The following is a 13,857-nucleotide window of genomic DNA, read 5'->3' as shown; positions in this document are numbered from 1 at the left end:
GGTTAGTGTCGAAGTCTGTTCTCCCTATGTTTCCCCTTAGGTTAGTGTCGACGTCTGTTCCCCCTATGTTTCCCCTTAGGTTAATGTCGAAGTCTGTTCCCCCTAAGGTTAGTGTCGAAGTCTGTTCCCCCTATGTTTCACCTTAGGTTAGTGTTGAAGTCTGTTCCCCCTAAGGTTAGTGTCGAAGTCTGTTCCCCCTATGTTTCACCTTAGGTTAGTGTTGAAGTCTGTTCCCCCTAAGGTTAGTGTCGAAGTCTGTTCCCCCTATGTTTCCCCTTAGGTTAGTGTTGAAGTCTGTTCCCCCTATGTTTCACCTTAGGTTAGTGTTGAAGTCTGTTCCCCCTAAGGTTAGTGTCGAAGTCTGTTCCCCCTATGTTTCCCCTTAGGTTAGTGTCGAAGTCTGTTCCCCCTATGTTTCCCCTTAGGTTAGTGTCGAAGTCTGTTCCCCCTATGTTTCTCCTTAGGTTAGTGTCGAAGTCTGTTCCCCCTATGTTTCCCCTTAGGTTAGTGTCGAAGTCTGTTCCCCCTATGTTTCCCCTTAGGTTAGTGTTGAAGTCTGTTCCCCCTATGTTTCCCCTTAGGATAGTGTCGAAGTCTGTTCCCCCTATGTTTCCCCTTAGGTTAGTGTCGAAGTCTGTTCCCCCTATGTTTCCCCTTAGGTTAGTGTCGAAGTCTGTTCCCCCTATGTTTCACCTTAGGTTAGTGTTGAAGTCTGTTCCCCCTATGTTTCCCCTTAGGATAGTGTCGAAGTCTGTTCCCCCTATGTTTCCCCTTAGGATAGTGTCGAAGTCTGTTCCCCCTAAGGTTAGTGTCGAAGTCTGTTCCCCCTATGTTTCTCCTTAGGTTAGTGTCGAAGTCTGTTCCCCCTATGTTTCTCCTTAGGTTAGTGTCGAAGTCTGTTCCCCCTATGTTTCACCTTAGGTTAGTGTCGAAGTTTGTTTTCCCTTAACATTAGGGTCGAAGTCTGTTCCCCCTATGTTTCCCCTTAGGTTAGTGTCGAAGTCTTTTCCCCCTATGTTTCACCTTAGGTTAGTGTTGAAGTCTGTTCCCCCTATGTTTCCCCTTAGGATAGTGTCGAAGTCTGTTCCCCCTATGTTTCCCCTTAGGTTAGTGTCGAAGTCTGTTCCCCCTATGTTTCACCTTAGGTTAGTGTTGAAGTCTGTTCCCCCTATGTTTCCCCTTAGGTTAGTGTCGAAGTCTGTTCCCCCTATGTTTCCCCTTAGGTTAGTGTCGAAGTCTGTTCCCCCTATGTTTCTCCTTAGGTTAGTGTTGAAGTCTGTTCCCCCTATGTTCCCCCTAAGGTTAGTGTCGAAGTCTGTTCCCCCTATGTTTCCCCTTAGGTTAGTGTCGAAATCTGTTCCCCCTATGTTTCTCCTTAGGTTAGTGTTGAAGTCTGTTCCCCCTATGTTCCCCCTAAGGTTAGTGTCGAAGTCTGTTCCCCCTATGTTTCCCCTTAGGTTAGTGTCGAAGTCTGTTCCCCCTAAGGTTAGTGTCGAAGTCTGTTCCCCCTATGTTTCCCCTTAGGTTAGTGTTGAAGTCTGTTCCCCCTATGTTTCACCTTAGGTTAGTGTTGAAGTCTGTTCCCCCTAAGGTTAGTGTCGAAGTCTGTTCCCCCTATGTTTCCCCTTAGGTTAGTGTTGAAGTCTGTTCCCCCTATGTTTCCCCTTAGGTTAGTGTTGAAGTCTGTTCCCCCTATGTTTCCCCTTAGGTTAGTGTTGAAGTCTGTTCCCCCTATGTTTCACCTTGGGTTAGTGTTGAAGTCTGTTCCCCCTATGTTTCCCCTTAGGATAGTGTCGAAGTCTGTTCCCCTTAAGGTTAGTGTCGAAGTCTGTTCCCCCTAAGGTTAGTGTCGAAGTCTGTTCCCCCTACGTTTCACCTTAGGTTAGTGTTGAAGTCTGTTCCCCCTATGTTTAATTTTTAACCGTGCTACGGGAAACACTAACCTAAGGATAAACATAGGGGGAACAGACTTCGATAGAACATCGGCATTACCAAGATCTGAATAAATTTGCTGCCTATTCGCTGTTTGATTACAGCCGGCTGATTTCCAACGCTCACGTGCATGAGTCTGCCCATGCACTTGTGATGAATGCAGTGCTCCTTTATGAGACTGTTTTTAATAAAAAATACCCCTATTTAGGTGATATTAATGTAAACACAGCTGTTAATGAATTACAAGTGTAAACAGATGGGATTAAATCTCAGCTTGATGAGATATTAAAGCAAACACAGATGTTAATGTACCAGCAGACAGGATAAATTCTTCAAAATGTTAGATTTGTGTGATGTCTAAATGTATATAAGCTGCATGCTGTCTGTTATAGCCATTCAGGCATTCTTACTACATCAAATCAGCATTAATGTAGATATATCCCACAGTTAAGAGTGTCAAGTATTTAAGTATTTTCATTTTGCATTAAATTACTTTTTTTAATGTTTTATATATTATAATTTCTTTATGTTTAGTTGCTACTGTTGCTAAAAAAAACTCAAAGTACTGTTTACTCTGTTCTCTATTTAATTACTAGCTTTTGAATAATTCCTTTATAAGCTTGAAGCAATTTTTACAAGAGACACTGAAGGCCACATTGTTTTAATAAAATTATTATAATTTTTTTTACTTTTGTAAATGAATAGTGCTTTAGTGTATATTTGCTTACCAGTGGAACAATAGGTTAACATAGAACTGTTAATGAAGCTTTTTCCTGCTCGTTTTGCTTTTTTACTGAATTTTGTGCAGTTTTTTTAATAGTTTTGTTTTTGTTGCAATAACAAGGTGCTGTTTGGTTTATTATGTATTCGTTGCGCCCTCTTGTGGACTTAGGAGATTTTAAATGTATATATTTGATTTACAACTTGATTGCATTTTTGCATAGATTGAAGCAGAGAACATTTAATTCAGAATCTCTAGTACATTACAAGTTACTTTGTTTAGTACTCTTGCGTCCAGGTTTTGTATATCACTGAAATAAGCATTTTTTCTTTATAAAAATGATCTTTATTCTAAGCAAATAAATCGTTTTATAAATCGTCTCAATTTATCCAGAATCGTGCAGCTCTAATAGAGATGCACCTCGTCATATGTGACAGACTGATTAATCTGATTAATTCAAAATTCACTGATTCCTTATTCTCGCAGCAATTCCTGCAGCAAAAAGCAGGCAAGTCAGCATCTTCACAGGACCTCTCTAATCATTCCTTTATCGAATGAAACACAATACGGTTTTTACACATGAAAAAACATGGAGCAGCCCTGTAATTCAGACCTGAAGAAGGCACCGCACAGCTTTCTGAATTTCAGGGCTGCTCCTTCGATTTTCCTTAATCTCTCCCTGACTAATGAGCTAATAATTCCTCGCCAACGTGAAATACACAAGATCAATTCATCAATGTCTTTTTTTATTTCAAAGAGGGGTTGCAATTATCACCAGCAGCGAGTATAAATAAAGAGAAGCCGCTTACTGTCGCAAACCAAGCCGACGGTTCTGCGGCGTGTCTTTACCGAAGAAAACCGTAACAATGGGGAAAAACCACCGACGTGTTGCGCAAATCCAGAGCTCGAATCCTGGGTCTTCTTTGAAATAGATCGGGTTCTCTCCGCCCGAACCGACTCCTTATTTTTAATGATGACGAGACGAGCGAGCCTCCCGTTTCTCTCCTGCTTCCATTCCCGTTGTTAGTGTGGCTGCTGGCAGCTGCGGAGCGGACAGATGCGCGTTCCTGCCGTCTCCGTTTCCTGTCCAGCCCCGAAATCCATGTGATTGCGCCCTACCCATTGTGACGTCACAGAAAGCATGGAAATTCGATTCAGTTGGATTTTGACACTACAATAGCTTCTTTCCCATCGGAAAAAAACAGTATTTGCGGCTGACAACATTCAAAGAAAATAACAGTGATGCCAGTTATCAGTTGCCAGTGTTTGGTGGGGTCATACAGATGCCAAATGGAAATTTGGTTTTTGTGTGTCTGGTGTGGCGAAAGATAAAAAGACCATTGTCTCCCCACGATATTATCTCATTTTGATCAATTTCAGACATGATAGTAATAAAGCAAAACTGCATTGAATTCCCTGTTTCTGATTTGCTCAAATTGATTCCGGATTTTCTTAGATTTACATCATGCTTTATAATGGAGCCTGAATTTGGAATCATTCAATTGAAATGAACAGCAAAATCCCTCCTTCAGTAACATTTTTTTTTTTAGGTTTATTTGTATTTTGGGGCATTTACACCTATTAAAACTAATTTCTTTACACAGCCGAGTAGTTCGTAATGGCATTCTAGCATACTACTCTACTCTGCACTTACTATTAGTAAAGCCATCTTTACACTGCAAAGGTGGCACAGAAGCTGCATCTGAAGTGCATAGTGCTAAGAAAAGGTGTATTTACACATACCGTTTAATGCTGCACAGAGGTGGCATAAATATTCATTAATATTATGAGATTAATGTTTTAAATATAAAAGTATGAATTTGGAAATATGAAATGAATGCAAATATGGAATCGTATTTTTAAATCAGAGCTGCATTGGATACTAGCAGATGAGGTGGGTCAGAGCAGGCATAGTCTGGTTTATATGGGGCACTCAGTGCTGGGGAGTAGATAACAACAATTTAAATAAATATATAAAATGTATTTAATAAATGCATTATTTTGTTATTATTATTGTTGGTTTGACAGTAAAATTATCATTAAAAGAAAATAATAAAAAAATATGCCTCATTAATTGGATTCAATGTAGCTTGCTACTTTTTGATAGTAACTTGTGGTGAAGTCAACTTCTTTTTCAAAACGGTAACTTGACTGAAGCTTAACTACTTTAAATTATGAGTAGCTTGTAGCTTGTCAAACTACAGTTTCAAAGTAGCTTCCCCAAAACCTGGGCAGTGCAGAATTTTGACAACAATATATTCTGAAAATCTGAGGGTCTGCACATCTGCACATAATGACTGTAAACAGACTTGTAAATGCACTATTTCTTATATATGCCCTTTCGAATTAGCTTCTGTGCTGCATTTGCAGCTGTAAAGATGGTATTTAATAGCACTTTCTTGTATTTGTAGCAGTAACTTTCTAAACTGACTGCTTGCCATCTGTTGACCACAACAGTCTCACGTAAACCTTCCTACAACACTTTTTGTTAGTCACTCTGGATAAGAGCATCTGTACAATCATTCAGTAACTTTTTGTTCATGTCATCTTGGACTTACAGTGACACCTAGTGGTGTGGATGCAGCATCATTCAAACTCAATAGTTTTCAGTTAAAGATGCCATTGTAGAAATTTACTATTCACAATCAGCCATGATTAATTTAATCCAAGAGTCAAAGTGTCCAATAAAAAAACGTCCCTGCCCCATGTAGAATAAAACAGCTTAAGGTTACTGATATGACTACAGCCCTCATCTCATGTGTGTGGACAATATTACAATTCATTTCATTAGGAGTAAAACTTTTTAATGGGGAAAAATGTACACCTCACTTTTGGATGCAAATGTAAATAGTGAGGAAAATTAAATTACAGTAGTCATTCAAAGAAAGTGCCATATTCTAACCTGTCCAGGAAAACTGTACTTATTCCAATGCTACAACACATGTTTCTAGGTGACTCCACATGTGGACATATAGATAATGATGTTCGCTGGGGGCTTCAAAAGTGTATGAAAGGGGAGTAGATGAGTTTGAATATGAAAAGTCCCGAAGTCTAACCACATCAAACACGTGCGAGTCAATGACTCATCAATACTATGTGAAACTGAGACCACTAACCTCAGCAAGACCATATATCTGTGGTCTAGATTATCCTCTAATATTCTTAGTGAGGAGACTCCAGTATGTATGTAAAAGTGCATTGTATCATAAGTCCTTTGCATTGTGTGCGGTATAAAATCGGAGGAAATAATGTTTAGAAAATGTGTTCAAAAAGAAAAGGGTAATAATAGTACTAAGAAAAAATTATGCTTTAACACATGTATCACAGAAAGTAAAAATTGGATTTCACAGCCCCGTCACAGTAAACCGAGCAACAAGTGCTATAGTCTGTCAGATGCCATGTGTATTCTGCTATTTAGTGGCAATATCTGTTACTGCTCGTGAATTTCACATCTTGGTTTAATGCAAATATAAACAAGTAGCAATGATCTATATTTAAATGCAAGAATCATTTAGGAAGTCTGACATTATGAAGCCAGCATGCAACACACACACACACACACACACACACTCTCTCTCACACACACACACACACACATGTTGTGTTTCCATGTTTTATGAGGACTTTCCATAGACATAATGGTTTTTATACTGTACAAACTTTATATTCTATCCCCTAAACCTAACCCTACCCCTAAACCTAACCCTCACAGAAAACATTCTGCATTTTTACATTTTCAAAAAACATAATTTAGTATGATTTATAAGCTGTTTTCCTCATGGGGACCGACAAAATGTCCCCACAAGGTCAAAAATTTCAGGTTTTACTATCCTTATGGGGACATTTGGTACCCACAAAGCGATAAATACACGCTCACACACACACACACACACACACACACACACACACACACGCACACACTCTCTCTCACGCTCACACACACAAACATTGTTCAGAAATTGATTAAGCAATTTGAGTTACCACAAGTAATTCGTACTTGGAGACTGTGATGGCAGTGCCTTTTCTTATGAGGTTTATTTGTGTAGGCTAACACTAATCAGATATATACTATTTCTACATACATGTTTTATGCACATTCAATAAACAATTCATGATGCCAACAAACCACAACACTGCTGATAACACCTCTTCTTTCCTCTTGTTATCGTTCACTTCCTCTTACCGCTGCAATACTGCACTGCAGGCAATATGTATTTGCAGGTGTGTCAAGCAGAGGAGTGTCGAGAAGTTTCATTGCACAAAGAGAAAAAAAATAACGAACAAATATTCTCTCAATTATGTGTAAAGCCACAGCAGGGAAAATGACTCACTGCCGGAATGACTTCAGACAGTTTTCAGCCTTACACTAAAAGATCACGTTACACTTGAAGGATGGAAAATATCTAGTCTTTTTTTTTGTTTGTTTGTTTGTTTAGAAAAAAAAAATGTATTTGGTTATGTTGGAATGATGTCCATTCTAAGGAAATTTGGCCTTTTCGTCTACTGCCTGTTTACATTACAGCGAGGACTAAAGAAAATAAAAAAGAAATGGAAAACTCATAATTTTAACTTAATGCTTGCTGCAAATATTTCAGTTCCCTGTCATAGTTTAGGCTGCTTTCGTCAGTCCTGCATAGTATAGAATTGTGACGCAGGTAGGTGTCAGCCCCCACCCCCTCAGCAAACTGCCTGTCCCATGCGTCTGTGAAACCTCCGAAGTCATAATCCTGTGTTTTCACGTGCTCGGTGCAGCAGTGCAGAAATGTTTGAGCAGTGGATCATAGCAATGACTGTTCTCCTTACTCTCTTTCATCCAAAACTTACGGAATCCTCCTCAAACTGTGAGGATAATAAAATGTGTGACTGCCTCATCGAAGGTTTGCAAATTTCTGATGCTTCTTTATTATGTTTTTTTTTTTTTATTTAAACACACAAGTATTTTTGAAGTGCAACATGTGAATTTGTGTACTTGTTTATATTTATAACTGATTTATCCAGAATAGTTTTAAAAGAGATGTGTTGAAGTATATATACATTTATACTACAAAACACAACTTTGCATTATAATAACGAAACCAACCTGATAAAAACCAAAGGAGGAAACTGCTGGCTCCACTCCAAGTGCACCACATCCTACATCATACAGTTTTTCTCAAAAACAAAATGTACAATGCATCTTTTGTCTTTCAGACAGGAACATACCAATAAAAACAGTGGATAAAAATGCAACAGTCTTCTGCCCGGACTTGGAAGAGGATGAAGAACTCATATCTACCAGTTTACACAAGGGAGAGACTGAACTGCACTTTGTTGACATAAGAAACAAGAGTTACCAATCATGGCAGCGGTTTCAGATGTCCTTCCAAAACTCCACTGTCTTCTATATGATTCAGGGAACTGTAGATAATGATACAGGAATCTACAGCTGCACAATACACACTAAGATCAGGACAAAAACGAAACAGACTGTACTGCTCATTAAAGGTACAATGCAATTTTTAACTTAATACTTTAAAATTCACATTAAAATCTGCATAATCCCAGAGTTTATTATGATTTTACATTATGATATAATTCTTAATGTCATTGCTGTCTTGTAGTGATGGTCACTAAATGAAAATGAAGGCAACATCCTGAGAAATGTACTTAAATGTGAAATGTAAACAATATCTTTACAAATTATGAATGACTATTGTTTTTTGTTTTATTAGTTTGTGTTTTGTGCTTTGTTATGTTTTGCTTTGTTTTGCTTCACTTCTTCCTGGACACCTATATTTTGTTTGTTAATTTTGTTTGTTTATATTCTGTATGTGTATAATTTCAGATGCTCAGCAGCCCTCAGAACCATCACCCACCTGTCATACACTGCCATTGAGTGTTGGCTGTGGGGTTGTTATTTTATACAACCTGTTAATTACAGCTGTTGTCTTTTTTCTTAGTGTGAGTATCCATATCTGCAATCACACACACCCACACACACCCACACATGTTGGTGCGGCTATCCTTATGACGACTCTCCATAGACATAATGATTTTTATACTGTACAAATGATAGATTCTGTCCCATAACCCTCACAAAAAACTTTCTGCATTTTTACATTTTCAATAAAACATAGTTTAGTATGTTTTTTAAGTGATATAAATTACAGGGACACAAGAAATGTCCTCATAAACCACATTTATAGACTAAACCCTTGTAATTACCAGTTTGTATCCTAAAAAACAACTGGTAATTACCCCCACACACACGCCTATTGAAAAAACCAGCATAGCCTGTCACCAGTATATGTAGAGTATTGGAAGCTGGTTTTCATGGTGTGCCCAGCATGCTTCTTAACTATCTTAATAAGCATGCTTCACCGGAAAGAATATACTAGTTGTCCACCCTCACCAGCTAAGATTTCCTGTTGACCAGCATCAAACCAGCATAAACCAGCATGGAAAACTATGCTGATCTAAACAGTTTTTTCAGCAGGGACAACATGTCCTATATAATTAATACAAAGCATGTATTCTGCAACATGGTTCTATTAAAGTTTTGGCTATTAGTCCAAGTTTATTAGCTTTGAATCTAAATGCTAGAGAACTCCTGAAAGTTGACAAATGCAACCTTTGGTAGATTGATAATCTAAAAAGATTGTTTTCATGAAGATATACTATTTAAAAACTGCACATTCATTATATCTAATCATGTAAATTCATGTTCAGCTCTCATGTATCAAGATTTGACAAGACTGACTTTTTCAAGCAAATGTTGCACTATGAAATTGTTTAAAATGTGTTTTTATTTTAGTATAAAATCAAGAACCAGGAGCCACCTGAGAATCCCTACATAAACTCAAGACCAGAAGGATTCAGGCGATGCAGATGAGCTCAGCATTCAGTGAAGAGATTCCACAAAGAAATACATGCCATATTTCATGCACTGCTACCTTTGTACTGTGCTGGGTATCAATTGGCCACTTACTGTATAGTTTGTTGAATAGATCTTCTAATTGCTCTTGAATTACTGTAGGTTTTGTTTGTATTTTTTATTTTTTTTTACACTGAAACACTATGAAACTCTTTTATTGAAACCTGTGTTTTTATGATGCAAATGTCTCCCATTCCTACATTTCTACAAGGACAGGATGTGAATTCAGTGATTTATCAAAATGTTTCTAAAGAGTATATCTCTGGAATAATTACTGCTCTCTTCAATAAGAGTGGATAGATGTGTCATTTTCTCAAAATATATCATTTTGTGGGAAAATATTGTAAATTATTGCATTCTTGTTTTGAAGTAAAACTGTATTAAAATAAACTACATTAAAACAATAAGACATGTTTTCCTTTTGTGATCTAATAATTGATGCATCAGAGGGCTTCACATTGTGTCGAGCTAATCAAGATTCTCTTTTACGAGAATGAATGAATGTTATGTTGTACAACTGCATTACCACTATAAAATGTAATAAAACCTTGATACAATTAATAAAAGTCAGATTGAAAATTCAGAACTAAAAGCAGACAATATGCTGACATATTGCAAAACACAAAGTGTTTATCTATAACTAATTCTGTAATGCTTCAAATAGAGCGCATCTGATTTCTAATATTTTCCACTAATTCATAAAAATTATTATCTCTTGACCATTGGGCTATAATTGAGAGCAAGTCATACCCCACCCTAACCAAGTTTTCCAGTTCCATGTTACTGCTGTTTTTGCACAAGTCTCATTCTACTCATTCAATATTTTCCCCTTGATTACACATATTGTGCAAATTTGCTACATTACATGCAAAATTTTGAGCACTTTACGGGCATTTGCACTCAGCTTGAGGTTTCCTGCCTCGTTACTGATGTCACCAAGCTTTCCAGAACTCACTCAAGAATAAAAAGTATATAAAGACAAGGGGATCTTTGTGTTCTCACATGACACAATGATTATCATCCTTATTACAACCATTATATATCTCCCGCTGGGAATCGGTAAGTACCTGCTGGGCTTCAAATGTTTATTTGAGTGTCTTTGGATTTCAGGCAGATATAGTCTAGATGGCAACAGCTTACATCAGTAGGCTGGGTGACAGAAGATCTTGAAATATAAAGATCTGTAATCTAAACACCTTTATTTGAATGTATGGTTAGGTTTGTGTTCTCTGACAGTTCAGATGTTGCTATTAATCTGCAGCAAATGAAGTGAAGTGATCCAAGCTTTGGCCTACATTTAGAACTTGGAAAAGAGTTGGAACAAGTTCAGAGAGAATTCAGAGGCCCATTTTGGAGACGTTTAGTGAAACTTGTGTAGTTTTATGATAAATGCAATACTTGTAGATCAAAACTTGATCATGTCCTGTACTTAAAATATGCCACACACACAAAAAACTAAATTATTGTTATTGTTTTATTATAGTAATAATATTTGGTCATTAAATATCTATGGAAAGTTACTGATGTTCCATTTATCTTTAAATGATTTGTCCTAATGCAAACCTGTCACCCACTTCTTTTTGTCTCTAGCTCTGAGTGTGTCTCAGCCTTATCGTGTAGAAGGGAAAATGGGACAAGCCCCGCTGCACTGCTCCTTTAGTTCAAAGTTTAAACCAGAGGAATTACAGGTATCTCTGTATAAGGGCTTGCATGGCCAAGAGAGGATCTGTACTGCCTATGTCAACCTCTCTGAGCCCTACTTTATAACAGATGGTTCAGTCCATTGTAGAGGGAATATAAGCTCTGGAAAAGTGGAAATCATCATCAATGGACTCAATGGGGAAGACACAGACATCTATCGCTGTGAAATAGAGATTCTGTTCCCACCTCCATATCTCAGGAGGGTTGGAAATGGCACGGTTGTTTACATACAAGGTGAGACATATCAAATATTCTGCCTCATTCTCTGTCTGTCGATAAGTCTAATACATTTATTTTCCCTCTTTTTCAAGTAGTTTAATTGGAAATCCTGATACACACACACACACACACACACACACACACACACACACACACACACATATATATATATGGCCAAGAGAGGTATATATATACAGATATTTATTGTGTTGTTCAAATGTACTGTACAATATGAAATTTGATGTAAGTAGTTATGGAAGACTTGCGTACGATTCATTGTCAATACTATAGAGGGAGCCAGAGAGATCATTATATAATAGGATGAATGTTGTGGTCACCTCTGAACATGTGTGGGTGGAACTGGGGCCACCCCGGCACAGCACAATAGACTTTTCAGCGCTTTTTACCCTATAATTTGATATCGCATTACGCTGTGGAAACTTTGAATTTACGTGTGAATGATGTTTTTCTTTGAAAATGTAATTTTCTTTGTGACGCAAGTATGCAAAAGCAACCTTTAAAAAAACTGAAAGTTACACTACTAGCATCCTGTTTTCAAAAAGAACAAGGCTGTATTCACTAAATTATGTGAAAAGAAAACTACCATTAAATACAATAAATGGGTCACATGCAGTATATTTTTTCCGTGCAATTAAATAGTGGTGTGTGTGTGTTCCCATCCAGAGAGCATGTATAATAAATGGTCTTGCTGTTTCATAGAAACCCCAAACTGCCCTACTGCATTCACCCAGAGTCAGAGCCAGAGCCAAACTGCACAGCGGGCATCTGTCATCAGTGATGTGGGTCCACTTCCTCTGCTATATGCCATTCTAATTATTACTTCCTTTAGCTTTCTTCTACAGGTGAGAAACAAATTTCCATTAATAATTATTTTACTCCACTCGCTGTATGGCCATTTGTTTAGATCTGTTTTTTTCTACAACGGTTTACTCAAGTATTTTTTTTTTCCATATGATAATATTTAGGTTTTTGAGTGACTAGAATGTGAATGACCCAAATGTCACTTTCTATTGTACAGATCATGAAGAACATATGCAAATGGAGGGACACTGGATCCATGGCACCAAAGGTTTCTCAAAAAGAGAGCTATAGACAATTCTAGTGGCGTAATCTTCAAATGTTTGCATATACATGTACTCACATGTAATTTCCACCTAAATGTAATCACATGTACAGTATTCTAACCACATGTAATCACATGTAAGTTCCACCTGCATGTAATCACGTGTATTCTTATCTGCATGTACTCACATGCATTCTCATCTGCATGTATTCACATGTATTTGTATATTTGATTGTTTTTGTGTTTTTATTTCATTGTATTTAAATACAGTGTTTGACTAACTGCTTCTTCAAGGTTAAATAACGGGAATAAATAAATAATTATTCTAACAATTCTAACAACTGTTACATTGTAACATACTTGAGATGTTTTTTTTCTTATCAGTTTCATCAGCTATAATAATGGCTTGTGGATATAACACTGTACAGCAAAATCAGAATTGCACATTGCAAACTTTTTTCTCTTATAATTTAGCTCAACGGATTGGTATCAGAAAATTATGTACTCTAAATTCTGTATTTAAAAAAATAAAACTATTCTGTCACTGAAAATACCATTACAGTAAACATTATAGGCTTTTAAGCAAATGTAATCAACATGATCATGAAACACAAAACAATTACATAATTAAGCATAAAAAAAATATTGAACCATTTTTTGCCATAAAACATGTGGCAAATTGCCACAACCTGGCATTTATGAAAAATACCCATTTTGGGGAGTAACAGAATACATGTAACGGGAATATGTATTTAAAATATAAAATATAAGTAACTGTATTCCACTACAGTTACAAATTAAATCATTGGCATTTAGTTACAAAAAGTATTTTGATTACTGAAGAGATTATTTTGCATTTTATTGTAATTTGTTTCATTAAATATTTATTCCTTTCAGATGGAAAACATTTATTACATATAAATGATGCGATGCGAAGTGCATTTGAACAGCGGTGAAACACTTTCTTATGATGTGTTACATTCATACGAGCAGACAGAGAAGTAAGTTTGATGTAAGTTTGAAGCAGAAGAAATAAAAATATACCTTGTGTATATTGTCAGCTTTACGCTAAGCTAAAATGCTATTTCTAGCCATTTTACATGCACATGTCACCAGCCACGATCATATTTTATTATCAAGAAAATTCATGTTAGATCATAATTTCTTTTTTCTAGTAAGACCTTTGATATTAGGGCAAAAATCCTATTCTTGATAATAATATTTGTATTGTTTTCCTGTAAAAATATCTAAAAACCCTTAAAACTAGATCAATTTGATTAATCTTGT

At 36.8% G+C, this 13,857-nt stretch overlaps 3 protein-coding genes across 4 annotated transcripts in view; 2 read left to right on the top strand and 1 right to left on the bottom strand.

The window, feature by feature from the left end:
* The window catches only part of LOC127658656 (ras-associated and pleckstrin homology domains-containing protein 1-like), a 173,682-nt gene extending 169,949 nt beyond the window's left edge, over positions 1–3,733 (bottom strand). Inside the window, exon 1 of the mRNA XM_052148045.1 lies at positions 3,463–3,733. The gene's annotated coding sequence lies outside the window, so the exon portion shown is untranslated. The remainder of the gene's footprint in view (positions 1–3,462) is intronic.
* Positions 3,734–7,397: 3,664 nt separating this feature from the next.
* On the top strand, positions 7,398–9,962 carry LOC127659243 (uncharacterized). Of its 2 annotated transcripts, XM_052148975.1 has the most exons (4): positions 7,398–7,530; positions 7,844–8,137; positions 8,478–8,593; positions 9,447–9,962. In XM_052148975.1, the coding sequence occupies exons 1-4, from the start codon at positions 7,416–7,418 to the stop codon at positions 9,522–9,524; spliced, it is 603 nt and encodes a 200-aa protein (XP_052004935.1). In that variant the 5' UTR covers positions 7,398–7,415; the 3' UTR covers positions 9,525–9,962. The 2 variants fall into 2 exon arrangements, with proteins under 2 accessions (XP_052004935.1, XP_052004934.1); XM_052148974.1 differs by lacking the exon at positions 9,447–9,962 and having other exon boundaries at positions 8,478–9,401.
* A 614-nt stretch (positions 9,963–10,576) lies between these two features.
* LOC127659360 (cytotoxic T-lymphocyte protein 4-like) lies at positions 10,577–12,870 on the top strand. The gene is made up of 4 exons (XM_052149146.1): positions 10,577–10,625; positions 11,157–11,501; positions 12,207–12,349; positions 12,526–12,870. The coding sequence occupies exons 1-4, from the start codon at positions 10,577–10,579 to the stop codon at positions 12,607–12,609; spliced, it is 621 nt and encodes a 206-aa protein (XP_052005106.1). The 3' UTR covers positions 12,610–12,870.
* Positions 12,871–13,857: the final 987 nt, after the last annotated feature.

The sequence above is a fragment of the Xyrauchen texanus genome, chromosome 18 (genome assembly GCF_025860055.1).
Source record: "Xyrauchen texanus isolate HMW12.3.18 chromosome 18, RBS_HiC_50CHRs, whole genome shotgun sequence".
NCBI lineage: Eukaryota > Metazoa > Chordata > Actinopteri > Cypriniformes > Catostomidae > Xyrauchen > Xyrauchen texanus.
The sequence above is the reverse complement of the archived record's forward strand: the minus strand, read 5'-3'. Positions and strand labels throughout refer to the sequence as shown.

Coding starts and splice junctions, on each gene's coding strand:
- LOC127659243 (XM_052148974.1), top strand. CDS start 7,416: ATGTTTGAGCAGTGGATCATAGCAATGACTGTTCTCCTTACTCTCTTT. Junction 7,531..7,843: donor GTGTGACTGCCTCATCGAAG/GTTTGCAAATTT, acceptor TTTGTCTTTCAG/ACAGGAACATACCAATAAAA. Junction 8,138..8,477: donor GACTGTACTGCTCATTAAAG/GTACAATGCAAT, acceptor GTATAATTTCAG/ATGCTCAGCAGCCCTCAGAA.
- LOC127659360 (XM_052149146.1), top strand. CDS start 10,577: ATGATTATCATCCTTATTACAACCATTATATATCTCCCGCTGGGAATC. Junction 11,502..12,206: donor CACGGTTGTTTACATACAAG/GTGAGACATATC, acceptor GCTGTTTCATAG/AAACCCCAAACTGCCCTACT. Junction 12,350..12,525: donor CCTTTAGCTTTCTTCTACAG/GTGAGAAACAAA, acceptor TCTATTGTACAG/ATCATGAAGAACATATGCAA.